Source organism: Armigeres subalbatus, chromosome 3 (genome assembly GCF_024139115.2).
Source record: "Armigeres subalbatus isolate Guangzhou_Male chromosome 3, GZ_Asu_2, whole genome shotgun sequence".
Classification (NCBI taxonomy): Eukaryota; Metazoa; Arthropoda; class Insecta; order Diptera; family Culicidae; genus Armigeres; species Armigeres subalbatus.
In genome coordinates this window covers 67,774,687-67,797,781 of record NC_085141.1, presented here as the reverse complement: position 1 = coordinate 67,797,781, position 23,095 = coordinate 67,774,687, and the positions used below count along the sequence as shown (strand labels likewise).

Here is a 23,095-nt window from a genome sequence, read left to right as displayed (position 1 = left end):
TGATGATGGTTTTCATGCAAATTTACCAAAACAAAGACCGAGCCGTCCACTCAAAATTTCGATCAGCTGTTCGAATCTGTCTCATAAAATGGCTTCTTGGGGCTTGGAATGTTATCAATGTGTGACCGCATCAGAGCGATATCAATGAACCCTTATCACAGGTTTGGTTCAACGTATTATGTGCTTGTATAGAGTTGATTCTGAATATTTCGAATAGTCCATCATCATGACTGAACATAATAGAATTAGCTATAATAGAGATAGCTCAGTATATGTGCATAAATATAACGTCTGTGCCTTATTTCAATAATAATATCATATTATACTTCTGAATAGGAAATATCAATTTTGCAGAATGTTTGCTACGTTGCAAATTGCAAGTATTTTGAACATTTAAAACAAGCTCAGTGCTCGTTCAATCACTACCTGTTCTATGTAACTCAGAACTTCAACCTGACACTTTGAAAACTCATGCGCGCGATGTTATCATTGGTTACCAATCCATTAATGATTGCTAAGAACGCTACCAAACTTACGTAATAACAAACAAATCTGTCAAATTCATTACGATTTTGGTCAGGAAAAAGTTGCTGGTGGTACGAATTATCGGAAAAATCCGAATTTCTTCCATTTTCCGCTGCGCAGTTCGCCGCATCGACATGTCGGTCGTAAAAATTTTCTCCCTGGCCAAACAGAGTAAGTACTTGTTTCTCTCATTTGTTTTTCGATGCAAGTTTAAATGTGAATTTTCTCACGCAGGCAGCCGGATAGTCCGTCCGGGCATGCCGATGGCCGGCCGCTCCTACACCAGTGCCGCTAAGGCAACCACCATAAAACCACAAGAATACTATTACGTCAACAACGCTGAGCCTAGCATGGAGATGAGCGATATTACGGACCGTGCCGCGCAGACCATTTTCTGGACCGAACTGTTCCGTGGTGCTGCCGTTACATTGGGCCAGATCTTCAAGGAACCGGCCACCATTAACTATCCGTTCGAGAAAGGACCGCTGAGTCCTCGTTTCCGCGGGGAGCATGCGTTGCGTCGTTATCCGAGCGGTGAGGAACGGTGCATTGCCTGTAAACTATGCGAAGCGATTTGCCCGGCGCAGGCGATTACCATTGAGGCTGAAGAACGTGCCGATGGAAGTCGGAGGACCACCCGTTACGATATTGACATGACCAAGTGTATCTACTGTGGATTCTGTCAAGTAAGAAATAATTGTAGATCAAGCGGCATATCGACTAAAACTCATACCGGTTTCTAAATTTTCAGGAAGCGTGTCCAGTCGATGCCATAGTGGAGGGTCCGAATTTCGAGTTTTCAACCGAAACTCACGAGGAACTTCTGTACAACAAAGAAAAGTTGCTGTGTAATGGCGATAAATGGGAGTCCGAAATCGCGTCGAACATCAATGCTGACTATTTGTACCGTTGATAGGTTTGGCTATGTACACTACATTCGTACAGTTACAAATGTTATTAGTAAATGCAATTCAATATAACAAATATGAATTAAAATGGTTTTGAAACTAGATGTCTCAGCTTTCATTTCTGTCTAACTATTGCTGCAAACAAAGATGGCAAGCAGAAACTTCTAGCCATCTTTGCTGAGAAGTCATGGTATGAAAAAAGTGGAGGGTTGTATCAAATATACGACCGCAAATTGAACGTAGAATTGCGTATAGTGCGATAGTGGATGCAAAATTTGATCATCAACATTTTATGCATGTTCATGCAGTATGGCTATAATAGCCAAAATGTAGGCAATATACTGTTGAAGTGCAATTTCAACATAGGCTGGCGAAATTGAATTTTTCAATAGTTAAAATGCATTAATCAATTGTTTACAATAGTTGTAAAGAATCTTAGAGAGTTTTTTGATCGACTCATACCAAAATATCCAGAATACGTTTTTAAACTGCTGACTCGTACTTCCTGACCTCTTTTCGTGACGGTCCCAAATCTGAAACTTTGGAATGACCCCCCCCCCCCTATCTTACCGAATGACGTAATTCTACGTCAAAATCGGTTAGTCGTGATTCATACTCAATGACGATATAAATAATAAATTAGAATTACACATTTTTCTTCCAAGGTAAATTTTTCTTTTCTTCTTCGCTGGCATTACGTTCCTCACTGAGACATTGCTGGTTTTTATTTAGTACTGCTACAGTTGTTAATGGTAAGGTTTTTAAGCTACGTTATTATTTTTGTGTTCTTAAATCATGAGACTTACACGATGATTCTCTTATCCCTGTAGGAAATAGAATAGTTAATTCGATAATAAAATGATTTTATTCAGTGATATTAGTAGAATACTAGTTGAAAATATAGGGTGTTAGAGTGAAATCAGGAGTGATTCAGTTTCATTCCAAATTTTCGACCACTATTCTAGTTTGAATCTGGAGCCGAATAGAACAAACTCGATGGTTTCCCCAGCAGTGTTCTATTCATGTTTTTCAAATTTTCAATTAAATGAAATCATCATGTTGACGCCAAGAAAGGCGCCGTACTTGCAAAGTGGATTGATCCGTAGATAAAATGACGCATTCATACATCAAAACAATTGGAAAATATTTGAATCTCGTGATTCAATCGTGGTCCAAATCTGCAGAAAATAGAACGGAGCGTTATACCAGCTTTATTTTTTTGACATTTGACTTGTATAAAAAATGAATCTAGAACAGCTGCTGGGAAAATGAATGTTTCAGATTCATATTCAAACTGATAGCCCCGAACGATTTGAATCACTGCTGATATTACCCTTACATTTTAAATATGTTTGACAATTTATTAGAATGTCAGCTAAAAACAGATAGCCTTGCTAGTGCTCGAACATTCTCTAAGCTTCGAGTTGATAAAGTCTGATAGAGAAAGAGCAAAATATGATGGTTGAGTGAAGAGCTCAGAGAATGATCCGCCGGCGTACTTCAGCAAGCGTTGGAGGCAAAGCCCTCAGTTTTATGACTAACAAACGATGATGAAAACAGACGTCAGAAAAGTGTTATAAAAAAAAGAAATTAAAAAATAAAAATAAAATGGCTATGAGAAATGATAGTATTATTTATTTAATTAATGAAAATTAATTAAAAAGAAAACCCGACAAGTCCATCCTGGATACAATATCATCAAAAACAATTATGGATCCGTTAAAACTCTTCGAATCAACCACTAGACACTTTTGTTTGACAAAATTCTGTTCAAAATGATGGAAAACAAACATTTTTCATTTAAAAATTTGTCCTTTGAATCTATTACAGTATACCCCCGTTGATCCGACAAATGTATGGCCGGACTATCGGGGTTTCTCTTGTTAATCCGACTGTCAAATCCATAAAAACGAACCAAAACAAAATCACAGCACAAATTTGAAAACTGACAGCATAATGTGTTTAAATGGGTGTTGATACTTTTTAATCCGGAAAATTCCGAATTAGTGAGATCCGGACTAACGAGTCGTCGGACTAGCGAGGTCCGGATAAGCGGGGGATACTGTATTGCGGTAGTGCCTATTGTTATGGTTTCGCTCTCCATAAGAAATACATATAGGCAATACCGTAAAGCTCCAAACGGAGTACAACGGAACGGTGACGGAAACGGAAAATTTGACAGAAAAGATATGGGCTAACTGTCAAATTTTCCGTTTCCGTCGCCGTTCCGTTGTATTGCGTTTGGGGCTTAACAATAGGACTGACCTTCAAAAAATATCGCAACGATAGACAATTAACTGCGTCCTATTATTGCGGTAGTCGACAGGGAAGTCGAGAAAATTTACAACCAGAAAATTTCCTAGCTGGTCCGGGAATCGACCCAGGCAGCTGGACATGGCCTCTTATTGCTATTGCTTAAGGTCACTCCTGATGGAATCCAAGTTTCAAAGTGCTCACGTTTTCGGGGGCACACCACTCGATACGAAAGCAACGCACAATTGTCATTTTTGTTGATTTAGTTTTGCTGCGTAAAAGTGACAGTTGTGCGTTGCTTCCGTATCGAGTGGTGTGCCCCCGAAAACGCGAGCACTTTGAAACTTGGATTCCGTCAGGAGTGACCTTAAATATATGTAAAAGTTATAGTAATTGAATAAAATACCCAATGATTAACGAACTTGTTTCAATCTTTTCATATGTGCTTCAGCAGAGTATTGACGAATCCAAGTAAAAATAAGAATTAGGCACTCGACTGTCAAATCCAGCACAAAATTGAAAACTGACAGCATAATGTGTTTAAATTGATGTTGATACTTTTGAATCCGCAAAATTCCGAATTAGCGAGATCCGGACGAGTCGTCGGATTAGTGAGGTTCGGTCCTCGGTCCTCAAAATCCCGTCCCCATTTAAAATGCACGGGGACCAAAATACTAATTACACACTGGTGGTACAAGTAGCATGGTACAAGAATCTTGAAATGAGTACCATACCAATTATTGTCTGTATTAAAGATAGTCTTGGAATAATTTTCTTATTCTCTTGTACCATGGTACAAGTATACCAAAGGAGTGTCCTTAAAGGTAGCCTTAAGGTGGTCTTAAGCGGGAAGATACTGTGTATCTTATGTACTCGTTACCAAAATCCTATATGTACTTCAGTTCTCATCGGATGGTCACCCTGTAAGCCTGCAAACTGTCAAAAAATTTGCTGACTGCCAAAAAAACATCGCACCACATTTCACGCACACATTTGCACCGGTAAAGCAAAAAATCGAACTGCGTCAAGATTTTCTTCCAGCATTTCCAAGTCGGTGCATTTAATCCCGAAAATCGGTGAAAAAGTGATCGTTTTCCAGTGAAAATTGTCATCGACTGTGCAACCGAGTGCCGCGAATCAGTAAAAACCAAAATAATTCTGTTCACGTTGCGTGTCCTTCCGTAAAGATGTTTACAAAAGTGCTCAAAAGTTCTGCTACGAAGGATTGATTCTTTTCGCTTTCGCCTCTGCCCCCTTCCGTTTAGGGACGGCTGCCGCGGGCTATGGTTTCGGTGTGTGGGTAGTTTTCCCGAAGAAGTAGTCGCAGTTTGTATACACAACATAGGTACGCTTGCGTGAGTAAGTTCTTACGGTTCTTTCTTCTGCCGTGACGGCGGAAGACGGACACTGTCGGAAGATCCAGTACTGGTTGGCTCATAAGAAGTAAAATTTTAATAGCAATGAGTGATAATTTTTTGTCATTTTAGACGCACATTGTAAGGGAGTAAGAACAGATTTTGGACAATAAGTGAACATTTCTAGAGTGCTTTGAAAATAGGTCGTATGTGCAAAAGAGAGTCTCTCTTTGGATCTATTCTCTTTCGATTATTACGAAACTATACAAAAGTTTACTTCGAATTTCTTGGTAGATATCCAAAGACAATAGCTTTATCTATCATGCTGAAGTGGAAATGTAGCAAAACATGCAAAACTAGCCGATATATTAGCGAAAGAGAGCGTGATCAAAGAGAATCTCTCGTTTGCACATACGACCTATTCTCAAAGCAATCTAGATTTGATTTAGATCTCATCTCGTTTTTCCAAAAATTTGAGGATAATGCTTGCAAAGCCTTTGTGAAACTTATGGATTACTTCAGAAAATTATTTAGAAAAGTCGTAATCAATTTAGTATACGAGTAAGAAGCTAGTGAAAGAATATTTTGCCTTCAATTATTGGGTTTCCTTCAATTCTTCTTCTTCTTCAATGGCTCTAGATTCCAACTGGAACTTGGCCTGCTTTGCAATTTAGTATTCTATTAGCTTTTCCTCAGTTATTAATTGAAAGCCTTTCTATGCCCGCCATTGCGTGAGTATGTATTTTGTGTGGCAAGTACAATGGATACACTATGCCAAGGATATCGATAATGTTTCCCACCCGAAACTACCCTTGACCGGACCGAGAATCGAACTCGCCATCTCCGGATTGGCAATCCTACGCCTTTGCTTGCAAGGCTACTGGAGACCCTTCAATTATTGGGTTGTAAATTGTATTTTTCAAATTGTTTGTAATTGTAACCTATTGAGTATGGTGTTCTGTATATTCTCCCTTATCTAGGCTTCCGCAGACCTATTTTTTCTTCTATTGATTATTGGGAATGTCGATACAAACGACACAAATATACACAATATTGCTATTGCCCCAAATGATTCCCTTGTCCGGCTCGAGAATTAAATTCGCCATCGGTTTGGTAGACCTGAGTATTCACCGAATAGACTATTGAAGGTCTCTAAATCTTTCATAAAAAACTAATTCACCTATAGTGTTAATGCCTTGCTTGCATTCAGCCAATACATTTGTTGGTTTGTTTTTTAGATTTTGTGCACGCACACATACACACGGACACGGCATATAGACGTTTGCTACGTTTGTCGAGCAGAGTTGATTGGTGTATGCATAACCCTATGGGTCTCCCAGCCTTCTATACAATTTACGCTTTTGGAGTGAAATTTTTAGAGTTGTCCGTCTTCTGGTACTTTCTTGTACGAAAAAAAGCAGGGAAGTACCTCGGAGACGAGCCAGCCTCGGGCTGAAAGTCTCCTTAATAAAGAAACAAAAAAAAAAAAAAAGCAGGGAAGTAAGAATGCAAATATCACTACTGGCCGCATTTAAAACCAATTTTCCTTAGCCTGATAAACATTATTAATTAACAAATTATCATACTCAATAATATTGCAAACAAGAAATTTAGAAAACATACACAATAAAACTTATTTTAAAAAGAAGCTTGACACATTTATGATAAAAGTGACATTAAAACAAGACTGCAACATATTCTGAATTTTCTATGATTTTCTCATGCAATTAGTGCTGTCTAATATGAGCTTGAAGTAGCTGGAAGTTTCTTTCCCGTCCTGCTCATGTTTATTTGTTGAAAAAAAGAACGAGCAGGACGGCAACAACTTCGAGCTGCTCATTGGACAGCACTAATATCGATAACAGTATACATTCATCTACAGCATAAAATGCAACCGATGCAATTTTCAAATATATCAAATTATAAATAATGATATTTTGCACAAGACACAATATGTTTTATATTGTTTCTCAGAATTTACGTCAAGGATTCTGGTGATCCGTTAGATAACATCTCACGTGAGAATAAAGACAAAACATTCTTATTAAAATTTCCATCCCTCTTCTAAGAATATACTCAAGGAAATACTCAAGTAGATTTTTTCTTCCATAAGAACGTCTCGCTGTACATTTGTTCTAAAATATAGTCTTGGTCACAAGTTAGCCTTGCGGGCAAAGGCGTAGGATTGTCATTCCGGAGAGGGCTAGTTTGCTTCTCAGTCCGGTCTAGAATGTTTTCGGTTGGGAAACATTCTCGAGTCCCTGGGCATAGTGTATCCATAGTATGTAATTGCCACACAAGATACATACTAATCCAACGGCAGGCAAAGACAAGCTTTCAATTAATAACTTAGAAATTGCTAAAGATTACTTGAGAATCAGGTCAAGGTTCAGTTGGAATATAGAGCCATTAAAGAGGAAGATGGGAAATAAATTCCCGAAATTTTTCATTAGGTTAGAATCATCAGCTCAATTTTTATTTTTTGTTTTCTAGTTGGTTCATTTATTACATTATTTTAAATATCTCAATAATTTAAGCTACTTTTGTTGAATTTTAGTTTGAAACTCTTTCGACCAACCACCAACTGGAATAATGTTTATGAGCTTTTCTAGATTGAATGTTTTAGTTCGTAGTACAACAGTGCAGGTGAAGAAACAGAGTAATGAAAGTGCTCGTCGATGATTATTGTCGCAATGGATTGTTGTCCGTGAAAACAGGGTTATCCCGTCAGTTGTCATTATTGTCCCATTACGAGTATCGCCACACTTTCCAGGACGATGAGTGTGAACGATGAGAGTGGATCGGCGAACGAATCTGTGGCTAGCGCTTCCGCTGGAATAACTTCGGCAGCAGAAACAGCAGCGGCGACGGCGGCGGCCCTAGGATCAGCCACAGCTGTCAGCGCCCTGGAAAATCTCAAAATACGTGACGATCTATTCAAAGGTGTCAAGTGCTTCATTACCGGAACATTAGATTCGAAGGTTAGTATTCATTAGTCTTGTACGCCAAAATGACAGATTTTTGCATATTATGGTACATCATTAGTACTGGAATCCATATAAAGAAGATTAGCTTCACAGGAATCTCAACAAAGTGCTACTCCGAAGAATACGATACAAATATTGTACGATACCAAGTCAAGTCAAGATATACTGAAAACAGCACAGTCGTTGAGGTTGAAATACGTAATGTTACAAAGTAGTGGAACATTATTAGCTCTTCTTATTGCAAGTGAAGACATATTACTAAATGAGCTCTAAAAATAATGTTAATAGTTACATTATTAGTAATTAATAATGCCAATAAAAACTTGTACTTCGCCTTATGGAGGACTAATTTTGTAAAACATTGAACAAGATTACAATACCTACCATAAAAATTAGTGAGATTTATATGGTAGTAAATTTGAGAATTTGCACACATACGACTTGTTCGACCAAATGACCAGTTCGGCCGAACGACATTTTCAATCGGGCATATATTCGGCTAAATGACATTTCCAGCGAGATGGATTTGGCCTACTGGGTCGTTTGACAAAAATGACCCTTCCCGTCTTTTGACCAAGTCATTCAACGAAAAGCCATTTTTTCGAGTGCCACTTGGCCGAATAACACGTTGCACCGAAAGGCATCTAGCCAAATTCTCTATTAGGTCGGAAATGGTTTGATCGAAAATGTCATTTGACCGAAAGCGACATACAGACAAAAGGGATTTTCGGTCGAACTGATAAAATAGGCGAAAAAGTTGTTTGCCTCAACAGGTCATTTGATTGAAAATATAGTTTGGCCGAAAAAGTCGTTAGACCGAGTAGATCTTTTGGCCAAAAATGTTACTATCATTAGACAAGTTTTGTACTATTCCATTTAACTCCGAGTCGAGTCAAGTTACATTATTAGAGACATTGAAGATGGCTTTACAGTTGGAGTCGAAATACGTATCTGTAAGATCACAACGTGGTAGAAATAGTACTAAACTTGTCTTGTAAGAGGTGAAGACATTCCACTAAAGGAGCTTCATAATTTTCCCAAAAATGTTGTTTGGTAGAAATGGTTATTCGGCAAAAAAAAAACATTTGATCCGCAAATGTGCTTTCATCATTTTGGCCAAACGGCATTTTCTGCCAAATTACCTATCCGGCTGAACGACTTTTTTGTGGTAAATTGACCAATTCTCGGGTACTTATTCAAAAGGACGTATGTGATTTTGTAAACAAAGTTTCAGACGACGATTTGTCCGATGTGATTGCCCTCCCACGCAAACCATCACCATAGACAGATAGGGGGAGGCTTCGGCTACCTGTTAGTGGTGTTGGTTTGCGTGGGAGTGCCATCAGATCGGACAAATAGACGTTTGAATTTTTGTTTACAAAATCACATACGTCCTTTTGAATAAGTACCCGAGAATTCATCCGAACGACATTTTAGGCCTAATAGAGTGCTTTCAGAATAGGTCGTATGTGCAAAAGAGAGTCTCTCTTGGCATCCCTTCTCTCTCGATTATTACAACATATTCTAAAGTTTACTTCGGACTTCTTGGCAGATATCTGAAGAAAATGGCTTTAACTAGCGTACTGAAGTGAAAAAGTAGCAAAAAATGTATAACCAGCCTATCTATTAGCGAAAGAGAACGGGGATAATGAGAGCCTCTCTTTTGCACATACGACCTATTCTCAAAGCAATCTAGTAATATCCTTTCCCGCCAAACGGCCATTTCTTTCAAACGACCATTTCGGCCAAAGAGCATTTTCGACCAATCGAGAAATTCGGCCAACCAATTTTTTCAGCTAAAGGAACTGTTCGACCCAAATAAATTTTACTTTAGTTATTTTTTGAGATACTGTTACGGCCAAACAACTTAAGCCTTGATGGGCTTCAGGCAAATGGGTTATTCAGTCAAACAACTATCGGACTTGCGGCATTCGACCAATTTTTTTTTGCCAAACGAACCTTCTCTGTTCAAAAATTCTACTTCAACGGAAATTCTTTGGATATCTACGGGAAATCCTTCAGATTTTCCATACAAAGTTTTACTTAGAAATTATAACGAAAAGTTATACGGAATTTTCAGGAGACCCGAATTATATACCGCAGGCATCTGTAGATGAACACCTGCAGTCGTTGAGTGTTCTCCACACACCATGTTTCGCTAGCGTATAACAGCACAGATTTCACGATAGAGTTGAAAATTCGTATTTCGGTGCGTTCACTTATCTGCCTGTTTTTCCAGATATTTCTTAAACTCGCAAAGATAGCCCTTTGTTTTCTTGATCCGTGCGCCTATGTCGATCTTGGCACCGCCGGCTGACGCCATTTGGCTACCAATATATTGGAAGCTTTCAACATTCTCCACTGATTGCCCAGCTACTGTGAAACTGGAAGGGGTCACCGTGTTTACATCCAACGATTTGATTTTGTTGACATTGATGACTGAACCTGCCGATGACGAGCGCTCGGCAAGGTCGTTGAGCTTACTCTGCATATCAGAGCGCCGTTGAGCGAGGAGCGCAACGTCGAAGTCGTTTAGGTAAGTGTCCCATGGTTATAGGATGCCATAGCAGCCCGCGGTTTGGTTCACGGTCAATCGCATCTACCAGAATCTCGTCGATTACGATGAGGAACAGTAACGGTGATAGAATACATCCTTGTCTCCCACCAGTTACGACCCGGATAGGGCAGCAGGGACTATGTCCAAGGGCTTGACGATCCCTCCCCAGGCCATCTGCGAGTTGTGGGGCTTGCCTAGGATGTGGTGGGGTTTGACAGTGGGCCCTGTTAAACCTCTATAAAAAGCTGCATGTATCCGCAAGTAGGCTCCACCAAAGCGACCGTGTGCCGCTCAAAGCGCACAAGCCCAAGTCCTGGTGTTAGGTGGGACGCTAAACAGCCCTGACACGACGGCCCTCCGACGAGACAGGAGGTTTGCGCAGGCCCAATAAGCCGCCTAGAAAACCAATCATTACGAACAATATAAGAGATAATGCGACTCGATATAATCGGCAAAGACCTAGGCGACGAATACAGGATCACGATTGGAAGCTTGGAACATGGAATTGCAAGTCGCTAGGTTTCGCAGGTTGCGACAGGATGATCTACGATGAATTACATCCCGCAACTTCGACGTCGTGGCGCTGCAGGAGATTTGCTGGACAGGACAGAAAGTGTGGAAAAGCGGGCATCGAGCGGCTACCTTCTACCAAAGCTGTGGCACCACCAACGAGCTGGGAACCGGCTTCATAGTGCTGGGTAAGATGCGCCAACGCGTGATTGGGTGGCAGCCAATCAACGCAAGGATGTGCAAGCTGAGGATTAAAGGCCGTTTCTTCAACTATAGCATCATCAACGTGCACTGCCCACACGAAGGGAGACCCGACGACGAGAAAGAAGCGTTCTACGCACAGCTGGAGCAGATATACGATGGATGCCCACTGCGGGACGTTAAAATCGTCATCGGTGACATGAACGCACAGGTAGGAAGGGAGGAAATGTATAGACCGGTCATCGGACCGGATAGTCTGCACACCGTATCGAATGACAACGGCCAACGATGCATAAACTTCGCAGCCTCCCGCGGAATGGTAGTTCGAAGCACCTTCTTTCCCCGTAAAAATATCCACAAGGCCACATGGAGATCACCTAACCAAGAAACGGAAAACCAAATCGACCACGTTCTAATCGACGGTAAATTCTTCTCCGACATCACGAACGTCCGCACTTACCGCAGTGCGAATATTGAATCCGACCACTACCTCGTTGCAGTATGCCTGCGCTCAAAACTCTCGACGGTGTACAACACGCGTCGAAGTCGGACGCCGCGGCTTAACATTGGGCGGCTACAAGACGGTAGACTAGCCCAAGAATACGCGCAGCAGCTGGAAGTGGCACTTCCAACGGAAGAGCAGCTAGGCGCAGCATCTCTTGAAGATGGCTGGAGAGATATTCGATCCGCCATTGGTAGCACCGCAACCGCTGCACTTGGCACGGTGCCCCCGGATCAGAGAAACGACTGGTATGACGGCGAATGTGAGCAGTTAGTGGAAGAGAAGAATGCAGCATGGGCGAGATTGCTGCAACACCACACGAGAGCGAACGAGGCACGATATAAACAGGCGCGGAACAGACAAAACTCGATTTTCCGGAGGAAAAAGCGCCAGCAGGAAGATCGAGACCGTGAAGAAACGGAGCAACTGTACCGCGCTAATAACACACGAAAGTTCTATGAGAAGTTAAACCGTTCACGCAAGGGCCACGTGCCACAGCCTGATATGTGTAAGGACATAAACGGGAACCTTCTTACGAACGAGCGTGAGGTGATCCAAAGGTGGCGGCAGCACTACGAAGAACACCTGATGGACCTGGGAGAACGCGCGCAGGACATAATTCTACCGGCTCCGGATCTCCAGGAAATCCAGGAGGAGATTGGCCGGCTGAAGAACAACAAAGCCCCTGGGGTTGACCAACTACCAGGAGAGCTATTTAAACACGGTGGTGAGGCACTGGGAGCGCTGCACTGGGTCATTACCAAGATTTGGGAGGCGGAAGTTTTGCCGCAGGAGTGGATGGAAGGTGTCGTGTGTCCCATCTACAAAAAGGGCGTTAAGCTGGATTGTAGCAACTACCGCGCAATCACATTGCTGAACGCCGCCTACAAGGTACTCTCCCAAATTTTATGCCGTCGACTAGCACCAACTGCAAGGGAGTTCGTGGGGCAGTACCAGGCGGGTTTTATGGGCGAACGCTCCACCACGGACCAGGTGTTTGCCATTCGCCAAGTACTGCAGAAATGCCGCGAATACAACGTGCCCACATCATCTATTCATCGACTTCAAAGCCGCATATGATACAATCGATCGGGACCAGCTATGGCAGCTAATGCACGAACACGGTTTTCCGGATAAACTGACACGGTTGATCAAAGCGACGATGGATCGGGTGATGTGCGTAGTTCGAGTTTCAGGGGCATGCTCGAGTCCCTTCGAAACCCGCAGAGGGTTGCGGCAAGGTGATGGTCTTTCGTGTTTGCTATTCAACATCGCTTTGGAAGGTGTAATACGAAGAGCAGGGATTAACACGAGTGGTACAATTTTCAATAAGTCCGTCCAGCTATTTGGCTTCGCCGACGACATAGATATTATGGCACGTAACTTTGAGAAGATGGAGGAAGCCTACATCAGACTGAAGAGGGAAGCTAAGCGGATCGGACTAGTCATCAACACGTCGAAGACGAAGTACATGATAGGAAGAGGTTCAAGAGAAGACAATGTGAGCCACCCACCGCGAGTTTGCATCGGTGGTGACGAAATCGAGGTGGTAGAAGAATTTGTGTACTTGGGCTCACTGGTGACTGCCGAAAATGACACCAGCAGAGAAATTCGGAGACGCATAGTGGCTGGAAATCGTACGTACTTTGGACTCCGCAAGACGCTCCGATCGAATAGAGTTCGCCGCCGTACCAAACTGACAATCTACAAAACGCTAATTAGACCGGTAGTCCTCTACGGACACGAGACCTGGACGATGCTCGTGGAGGACCAACGCGCACTTGAGTTTTCGAAAGGAAAGTGCTGCGTACCATCTATGGTGGGGTGCAGATGGCGGACGGTACGTGGAGGAGGCGAATGAACCACGAATTGCATCAGCTGTTGGGAGAACCATCCATCGTTCACACCGCGAAAATCGGACGACTGCGATGGGCCGGGCACGTAGCCAGAATGTCGGACAGTAGCCCGGTGAAAATGGTTCTCGACAACGATCCGACGGGCACAAGAAGGCGAGGTGCGCAGCGGGCAAGGTGGATCGATCAGGTGGAAGATGACTTGCGGACCCTCCGTAGACTGCGTGGTTGGCGACGTGTAGCCATGGACCGAGCCGAATGGAGAAGACTCTTATATACCGCACAGGCCACTTCGGCCTTAGTCTGAATAAATAATAATAATAATAGGGTCGGACAAGACCCCATTGTGCAGCACTCTACACGAGAAAGCCTCGTACTGTGCCTCGATGAGGCCGATGATTTTCTCAGGAACCTCCTTGCGCCCCACATATTCTCATGATTGAGACGGTCGAAAGCTTTTTCGTAGTCAATGAATACCAAGTAAAGGGACTCTTTGAACTCGTTGACCTGCTCTAGAATTATACGGAGAGTGACAATATGATCCACACAGGATCTTCCGGCACGGAGTCCGGCCTGCTGCCGCCGGAGAGTCGCATCGATCTTCTCCTGAATCCGGGCTAGGATAACTTTGCATAGAACTTTAAGAACGGTACACAGCAACATAATGCCTCGCCAGTTATCGCATACAGTCAGGTAACACTTTTTGGCACCTTCACTAAGACACCTTGCATCCAGTCGATCGAAAAAAATGTGGTGCCCCAGATATTAAGAAATAAACGATGCAGTAGTTTAGCGGATGTCATGGGTTCAGCTTTGAGAATCTCGGCTAATATGCGATCGACCGCTGGGGTTTTATTCGATTTCATGCTTTGGATAGCTGGTTGAATCTCTAGCAGGATCCTAGGCAGATCATACCGAGGTGATGGTGGCCTAGCTGCACTTGAAAAAGTAGTTCGAAGTGCTCGAACCAGCGTTTCAGCTGGTCATTTGGGTTGGTCAATAACTGATCATTCGCGTCTTTTACAAGCATCGTTGCATTCATTTTCGACCCGTTAAAGCGTCGTGAGATATCGAAGAGAAGGCGATTGTCCCCGGTTGCTGCGGCTCTCTCTCCTTCGTCGGCCAGAGAGTTTGCCCACGCTCGCTTGTCCCGTCGGCATGAGCGTTTTACTTTCTTCTCCAGAGCCGAGTATCTAAGAATTTGGCTCCTCTGGTTTTTGATCGCTCTATCGCGGATTTGGCTTCTCTTCGTTTCTCTATCTTCCTCCAGGTCTCATCGGTATTTCATTGATTTCTCTGGGTGCGCAGTTCACCCAGATTATTCTCGCTGGTGGAGATGAAGTCATTCTTGATGGCGGTCCATTGGTCTTCTACGCTGCCACTTTCCGGAATATCTGCAGCACGCGTCTCCAGTTCTTCACCGTGGCATCTTCCAGTTGGCGTGTGTTGAACCGTCGTGCAACTCTCTCCTCCTGCCGATTATGCTACATAGTGGCGAAGAGGTTGGACTTATTCATGAATTAGAGTGCAGCGTTTGTTTAAATGGAACGGTAAAAAAAGGAAGATGTTTTGTGACAACAGTACCAGAATTGTCTCTTTTTGGTATTGAATGGATTGAAATGTTTAAGCTATGGGACGTTCCAATAAATGCCGTTTGTAACACTGTACAACTTGTCAACAATCTTTCAACCAATTCAAACGAACTTTGCAGTTAAACTTGTTACTCACACATTATGACCCAAGGCTCGAGATTATTGTTGCTGCTGATGCTTCCATGAGTGGAGCTGGAGCTGTTTTGCTACATCGATTTCCAGATGGCACAATTTAGGTGGTTTGTCACTTTTCCAGAACCATAACTCAAACAGAGAAGAAATACAGTCAAGCTTGAGCTTGAGCTTGATGACCGCACAATTCGTAGTTGCTACTCCGTGATTGATCAGAACAATCAAAATTGCACAGAGAACCAATAGTTGGGCCTTGGGATTAGCTGTCCAACCTCAATGTGCACAGATTGAGAGTTCAAGATATTAAAGGACCAATAACGGCGCCGGCCACGTCGTTACGGTCATCTGGGAAGGGAAGGAATGTTGGTGTGATGTCCGTTGCTACTAGAGACCGAGAACACCTCCACATCAGCATCTCCACAGTTGTCACAGGAAGGATTTTGGTTAGTTGGGACAGGGTACGTTATTACATGGATCAGGATTCACCTTGGTAAGTGATGCTATCCATGCAACCATTATTAGTTAAAATTAGAACAACCAATAAATTAATTCAACTATTTTAGAAAATTACTTACACATGTCGTCATCTTCGATGACGAACTGTACAATATTTCAAAATATTATTATTCTTACTGAAAGTTCTCAAACAGAGAAGAAATACAGTCAAGGCGAGAAAGAAGCATTGGCGCTCATTTTCGCCCTTACGAAATTTCATCAAATGTTGAAATCAACAGAAAGCTTTGGATACGCCGATTTTCTATCAAGACTCATAAATCAGCATGCTGAAAGCTGAAGAAGAATATGTTATCACAAGTACTCGAATGGAGAACAGCATTAGAATACTTTAAACCGAATCACTTTTATCGCTTCCAATTGCACACGAAACGGTTGTAGCTGCTACTATGAAAGATAAAACACTTCTAAATGTACTTCAAAACTGGGTGGTCAACAACCAATATGGCACCTGATGTAAAATCGTATCGTGCACGACAAGAATCGTTATACAGTTCAGGAGATTGTGTCATGTTGTCGGATAGAGTGGCACATCCCAGATGTGCATCGTACACAAGTTCTAAAGCAGCTACATGCTGGACATCCTGGAATGAAACGAATGGAAGCTAAGCATGCAGCTACGTATTTTGGCCGGAAATTGATGCGGACATAGAAGATTACGTTTGACGGTGCTCCCGTTGCACAGTATTAGCCAAGTCTCCTACAAAGACAACTCTTTCATCTTGGCCAATTCCTACACAGCCACGGTCAATAGCAAGGTTTGGACTAGCTAACGGATGTTATCGTGACTGACAGTGGGACACAGTTCGATTCAAGTTCGTTTGCAAAGTTTTGTGAAAAGAATTGAATAGAACATAGGGGGAAAGACGGCTTTGGCAGGTTTTGTTCTATTATTGGCAGGCAGTTTTTGTCGTCCAAATTTTATGAAATTTGGCCACAATGTTCTTTGATATGCAAAGAATGTTTAGGCCAAATTTGAGCATAGTCAGACATAAAAATCCCCCTGCCAATAATAGAACAAAACCTGCCAAAGCCGTCATTCTCCCTATTAAAATTCCACCATTTCATCCTCAATCGAACGGACAAGCCGAACGGTTCGTCGACACATTGAAAAGGGCGTTAAGAAAAATGGAATGTGATGCAATTGAAGAGGCACTTCAAACGTTTTTGTTCACGTATAGATACACTCCAAACAAATATATTGAAGATTCAAAATCACCTGCCGAAGCGATGCACATAGGCGTACGCAGTGTAAAAGCGTGGCCAAAACTATGTCAATCATTTTGTCGTCTATAAATGCGTTCAATAAACGTTCTTCAATTAGCGTTTTTTTGGTTTTGTTCTCTTTGCATTAATCTAGTAGTGAAGTATGACAACTAGCGGCGTTAGTTATTGTTATTTGATAAAGCATCACTTGGCGTAAAAATGCTGCCTTTGTGAACTACAGCATGCTTGCGACGAGTGGTGTCATCCTCTGACTCCGCCAATGATGATCTAGTCAACAGAATCTAGAAAATGATCTGCTACTTTCTTGTCCTAGTGTATATCCAATAGAACAATTGGCAGCTCCCGAAGTACGAGTCAATCAATCAATTGAGATTGAAGATTATGTTGATGCATTAGAAACCTCTGATGTTCCCCCGAATATTCCGGATAGAACACGGGAAACTGCCCAAATTCATTCAAACATTGAAGGCACACTAACTCCAACTTCCATTGTAAGGGAATCAACAACACGAAGGTATTCAGCATTTTTTAGAGATTTCAATCTATGTAACTTTGACACTAGAAATAAAGAGCTTTCTTGTTTTCACCTCAGTCCAATCGAGACGTTATTTTTCCAGTTCTCTGACTGTTCCATATATACCTACTTGGTACCTGGTTGGTTACAGCGTCGATACACCTATGCCTGGCGAATTTTAGAGCTCCATAATCGTCGGTCTTGGGCGATGTTCCTCCAGTTTCCCCGAACGTTCAGGGTCCCCAGGTCCGATTCAACCGCGTGCAGCCAGCGTGTTCGTGGCTTTCCACGAAGTCGCTGACCCCAATCTGGTTCTGGGCTGTCCATATACCACGTGGATAGTATATCGAGGGGTGTATCTGAAACTGACCAAAATCTGTCCACGTGGTATAAGGACAGCCCCTTCTCTCTTAAATATTGTTTCGCTATTCTTTCTTCCGACACTCGCCCACTGAAGTCTGCCATATTTTATACGATTCACAATATTTTCTTCTTTGTATACTTGTTACAGCTCATGATTCATGCGTCTGCGCCACACACCAGTTTCTAGTTTCCCTCCGAGTATTGTACGCAGAACTTTTCGCTCGAAACCCCCGAAAGCTCTCCAGTCAGCCTCTTTGAACGTCCACGCTTCTTGTCCATAAAGGGCCACTGGTAGAATCAGAGTTTTGTATAGAGCAAATTTTGTTTCCGTCTGCATGCTGCAGGACTCAAGCTAGTTACGTAAACCGTAAAAGGCCCTATTCGCAGCAGCAATATGTCTTTCCACTTCACGGGAAACGTCATTGTCACATGTCCCAAGCGTTCCAAGGTAAACAATTTCTTCAAAAACGTCAAACACATCCTCATCAAGCACTACCTCTAGCATCAACACCACTATATCTTCTCCTATCTCTACCTGCCACCATGTACTTTGTCTTGGCAAAGTTAATGGTTAAGCCTATCCTCGCCGTCTCCCTCTTCAGTGGGTCAAAAGCCTCCACTACTGCTCTGCGATCGATTCCAATGAGGTCGATGTCGTCCAAAAAACCTAGGAGTATATGCGACCGTGTGATGATAGTGCCGTTCATCTGCACGCCAGATCTCCTAATAGCGTCCTCGAGTGCAATGTTGAACAATAAATAGGAAAGTGCATCATTCTGCTTCAATCTGTCTAAGTCACAAACGAGATTAACACTTCGTCTGCAATCCGAATACTTGATCTCTGCCACAGCTCATTTCTTTTAACTCGAACGCTGTTTTGAAATCAATGAACAGATGGTGAGTCTGTAAGTTGTACTCCCGGAATAATCATCCGCAGGCTAAACGTCTGATCCGTCGTTGATCGGCCCTCACGAAAACTTGCCTTATAGATTGGGCATATAAGGCCATCCAACCAGCCGGCAGACAGTTCTTCATCCTCCCATATTTTCTGGATAATGTGGTGGATTGATTGATGCAGCTGCTCACTTTCGACCGGGCTCGACCGCGATCTCGTCCTTCCCAGCAGCTTTACTGTTTTTCAACTCGTTTACAGCCTTCTTAACCTCGTCCAGTGTTGGTGGTTTCACAGCTTGACCGTCGACGACTATGTCTATCCGGCTCCTTAATACACAATCTTCGAAGTGCTCCTTCCACCTGGCTGTCACCATAGTCTTGTCTGTCAGCAAATTCCCCTCTCGGTCATTGCACATGGCGGGCACTGGCGCAGTCTTATGCTGCGCGCCATTGCTAGTTGCGTAAAACCTCCGCATATCGTTTCTATCCATGCTCCCCATCACACTCTCTTCGTGTTGCCTTTTTTTCTACCGTGGATTCGTTTCTCTTCTGCCTTTGCTACACTGTACCGCTCTCTGTTGGAACGGGTACGAGCCACTAGCATTTTCTCGTCCGTCACTCGCTGGCACTCCTCATCAAACCAACCATTTCATTGGCATCGCTGTGCAGTGCCTAACACTTTCTGCGCTGTTGTAGTCACAGCTTCGTGGATATTTTCCGACAATCTGTTGACGTCAGGAGATCCGGTTTCATCTCCTATCCGCTCGTCCAGCTTCTGGTGGTACTGTTCAGCAACTCCTTCAATTGACAAGCATTGGATATTGAAACGCATCGTTCTGTTGTTTCGTGAATTCGTGACGCTGGAGAGTCGCGCCTGAATTTTGCAACTACAAGGTAGTGATGCGAGTCGATGTTCGGACCTCTGAAGGACCTTACATCTATAACATCCGAGAAATGTCGTCCGTCGATCAGCACGTGGTCTATCTGTGAGCAAGTGTCTCCACTAGGATGTTGCCAGGTATGCTTGCAGATATTCTTACGTGCGAAGTAGGTACTGGTTATTGCCATCCCTCTAACAGCGGCAAAGGTTACAAGTCGCAGACCATTATTGTTGGTAGCAAAATGATGGCTTTCCGTACCAATGACAGGGCGAAAGAAACTTTCTCGTCCGATCTGCGCATTTGCATCCCCGAAGACAATGTTTACATCGTGTGTTAGGCACTCTCCGTAGGTCTTTTCAAGGCTCTCATAGAACTCTTCCTTCACGACATCAGGCTTATCGTTCGTTGGGGCATAGATGCTGATCAGGCTATAGTTGAAGAATTTGCCATTCGTTCTCAACACACAAATGCGGTAGCTTATTGGCTTTCACCGGATAACACGCTTCATCTGCTTCCGATCACCATGAAACCAACTCTCTGTTCTGCTCTGTCACCGTCGTAGATGTAGTACTTGAATGAAGTGTTCGCTACGCGATTCACAGCCCGGAATTCACGTTCTCCAGTTCTGGGCCACTGTATTTCCTGGATGGCTGCCACGCCACACCCACGCCGACTTTCTGCAACTTACGACCCAGGAGCCCAACACGTGCGGGTTCATTCAAAGTTCTCACGTTCCAAGCTCCGACTTTCGAATCGTTGTCCTTTATTCGTTGCCGTTGGATCAATCCGTTTGCTCTTCTTCTGCCTTTCTTGGTAACTGTAGAATCTTCGGTAGGCTACCTTACCAGGGTTGCGCAACCTACATCGCGTTGAAGGGGCTGCCTTCTCGATGCTGACACGATGCAGCATGATGTGCACAGTTTAGTTTAGAGTCCCTCGCTGGCACTCGGACGATGATCAGCTGCCCCTAACATGGAGAACAGACGCTTTTGTGAGCCGATCCTGACATGGAGAACAGACGCTCAGTAAGATTTGCCCCTCCGGAGAGGAGCAAACTCCCTTCCCTGTCAGCATACGACCATAGTTCCCACCGGGGTTGGTTACCCGATCTTCCCTAAAGTTGCTCGTATCTCGGCCAGCGCCACGAGGAGATAGGGATAGGAGTTGCTGGGTAAGAGACTAAGGACCGTGAAATGGGGTCTATTTTATACCTTCAGGTACGCGGAGTACCAATGGTACGCTTTACCCAGCATTTGCTGTGCCATAATATATAAAACCTTCATAATAAAAAAACCCAGATTAATCCACCTAGCGGTGATGGCGCCTTTCTCACGTAAAAAGGTAATAAATGTAGCCTTTACGCTTACACCTCGATGATGTACAAGAAAAGCAAAACAGTTACACCGTCTAATGTTAGAAAATTTACACTAGTAGACGACAGATGGCGCTGCCAAAAGTTTCTCGAATTTCCTATGTTCGAATTTTGACTTTCGGACAATTTCATAGTACTATGAAACTGAACGAAGAGCATACTTACGCCTAAATGCGTGCAACACGAGCATCTTTATAGTACGATGAAACTCTTAATGGGAGCAAGCCACGGATAAACTTTAAAAATATTCATAGATGCAAGGCATTTTTCATAACACATTATTGTTCTATGTGACTATGTCTCATCACTATTTTAATATTATCTATTTTTTGCAATTTGCAATTATTATGAAATTCAATAGTGATCAACAGCGTTTTAGTCTCTGTCGGATGCAACTTGTTGCAAGAAAATCGGTTAAGAGTTTCTATGTGAAAATTTGGCTAATGTTTTTTATGGCATTTTGTGCACACACACACGCACACACATACACACACACACACACACACACACGGACAGACAGACATTTGTTTAGCTCATCGAGCTGAGTCGAATGGTATATAACACTATGGGTCTCCGGGACTTCTATCAAAAGTTCGAATTTGGAGTGAAATGATAGCCTTTCGGTACAACTTTGTTGTACGAGAAAGGCAAAAAATGTTTTGTGTCTTCAGTTTACGGCCCTTCACACTCATACACTGTGCTGACAAAATCGGGCACCGCTGTAGCTCAGTAAATTTCAGAACTGAAATTCGAGAAAAAAATTGCTTTTTTGCAGATTTTTGACAAAATATTTACCGTATCTCAGCAACTGAAACGTCACTTTTATTGAGTTCTCAGCAAAAATCATGTTTGCTGCAACTCGGCGGTGTCAACCTACGGAAAATAAACAAAAAAATGCTGAGATCTAGGGGGAAAAATTAGGTGGGTTTGTTTTGATATACTGATCGCCATGCATATTATGTACAATACAAAGTTTGAGAATAAAAAAAATACACAATTATCAAAAGTTTTATTTGGATTGTAATATATCCGCCATTACGCATTACACAGGGGTACATGTACCCTAGGTTGAGAACCGCTATTCTAGGAAACAATCCGCAAAGTTCGCCAGAATTTTTTTAAAAGAAAATTCCGAAAAAATCCTCTGGTATTGTAAGACAATGTTTCTTCCAAAAACATTTTCCAGGAAATAATTCTGGAAATTATGCTAACCTCGTTTTCCCCAAAAATCCTCTTGAAAATTATTGCCGAAATAGAGGACGTTCCATGTATCCATGTACTTTTCTTGATTTTTTATGATATTCAAGAAAACCCTCAAGGTTATTTCCCTGGAAATATCTAAAAGAATTTTCTCAGAAATTACCCCGGAAATTATTCCAGTAATTCTCATACTTTTCAGTCTTTTATTTCGTGTACAAGGTGACTGCAAATTATCCGTACAACAAGACAGGTTTTTAAATATTTTTTGGAATAAATTAAAGAACCAGCATGCATTGCATGTTATTATAATAGGGCTACATAAACCAAGCTGAATTTGTTTACATTAAAATAACCCCTGTGTCCTGAGTTGTACGCCTTCGATCGTGTTGAAAAAAAAAACGATGGCCGCACGTTTCTATACAGATACTTTTCACACATTTTTGACGATTGTGACATGATTTCAAATGTCTCGATAATATGTTCGGTGTTTTGATGGCTGTTGATTTCAAGATAGACCATACCGAATGATAAATTCAATCCAAATCGGGTGAGTAGGAAGGCAATTCCTTTTTGTTCGGAAAACCGGAAAAAAGCATTCACAAAGATTTTTTTTTAATACATGAAATGACGCTCAGTGTTCTCAGAAAATACATCTGTTACAGCCTGCTGAGTTGTTATGCCCATATAACTACCGATTCAGTCCATTATTGTCTGTTTTTGATTTGTAGAAGCAAAATAGAATCAAAATCTGTACGG

The 23,095-nt window shown here is 42.5% G+C and overlaps 2 protein-coding genes across 11 annotated transcripts in view; both read left to right on the top strand.

Annotated features, from left to right (window-relative positions):
- Positions 1-535: 535 nt before the first annotated feature.
- Positions 536-1,537, top strand: LOC134228167 (NADH-ubiquinone oxidoreductase subunit 8). Its single transcript, XM_062709955.1, has 3 exons — positions 536-696; positions 760-1,211; positions 1,277-1,537. Exons 1-3 carry the CDS (start codon positions 660-662, stop codon positions 1,436-1,438), a joined length of 651 nt encoding a protein of 216 aa, XP_062565939.1. The 5' UTR covers positions 536-659; the 3' UTR covers positions 1,439-1,537.
- Positions 1,538-4,669: 3,132 nt separating this feature from the next.
- The window catches only part of LOC134221071 (PAX-interacting protein 1-like), a 30,347-nt gene continuing 11,921 nt past the window's right edge, over positions 4,670-23,095 (top strand). The window contains exons 1-2 of one of the 10 annotated variants that reach the window (XM_062700256.1): positions 4,670-5,031; positions 7,815-8,022. In XM_062700256.1, the coding sequence (XP_062556240.1) occupies positions 7,819-8,022 (204 nt within the window). In that variant the 5' untranslated portion in view covers positions 4,670-5,031; positions 7,815-7,818. Of the gene's footprint in view, positions 5,046-5,110; positions 5,130-5,501; positions 5,603-7,598; positions 8,023-23,095 lie in introns of those variants that run through there. The other 9 variants (XM_062700258.1, XM_062700257.1, XM_062700252.1 and 6 more) reach the window with 9 other exon arrangements.

Coding starts and splice junctions, on each gene's coding strand:
- LOC134228167 (XM_062709955.1), top strand. CDS start 660: ATGTCGGTCGTAAAAATTTTCTCCCTGGCCAAACAGA. Junction 697..759: donor TTTCTCCCTGGCCAAACAGA/GTAAGTACTTGT, acceptor TTTCTCACGCAG/GCAGCCGGATAGTCCGTCCG. Junction 1,212..1,276: donor TCTACTGTGGATTCTGTCAA/GTAAGAAATAAT, acceptor CTAAATTTTCAG/GAAGCGTGTCCAGTCGATGC.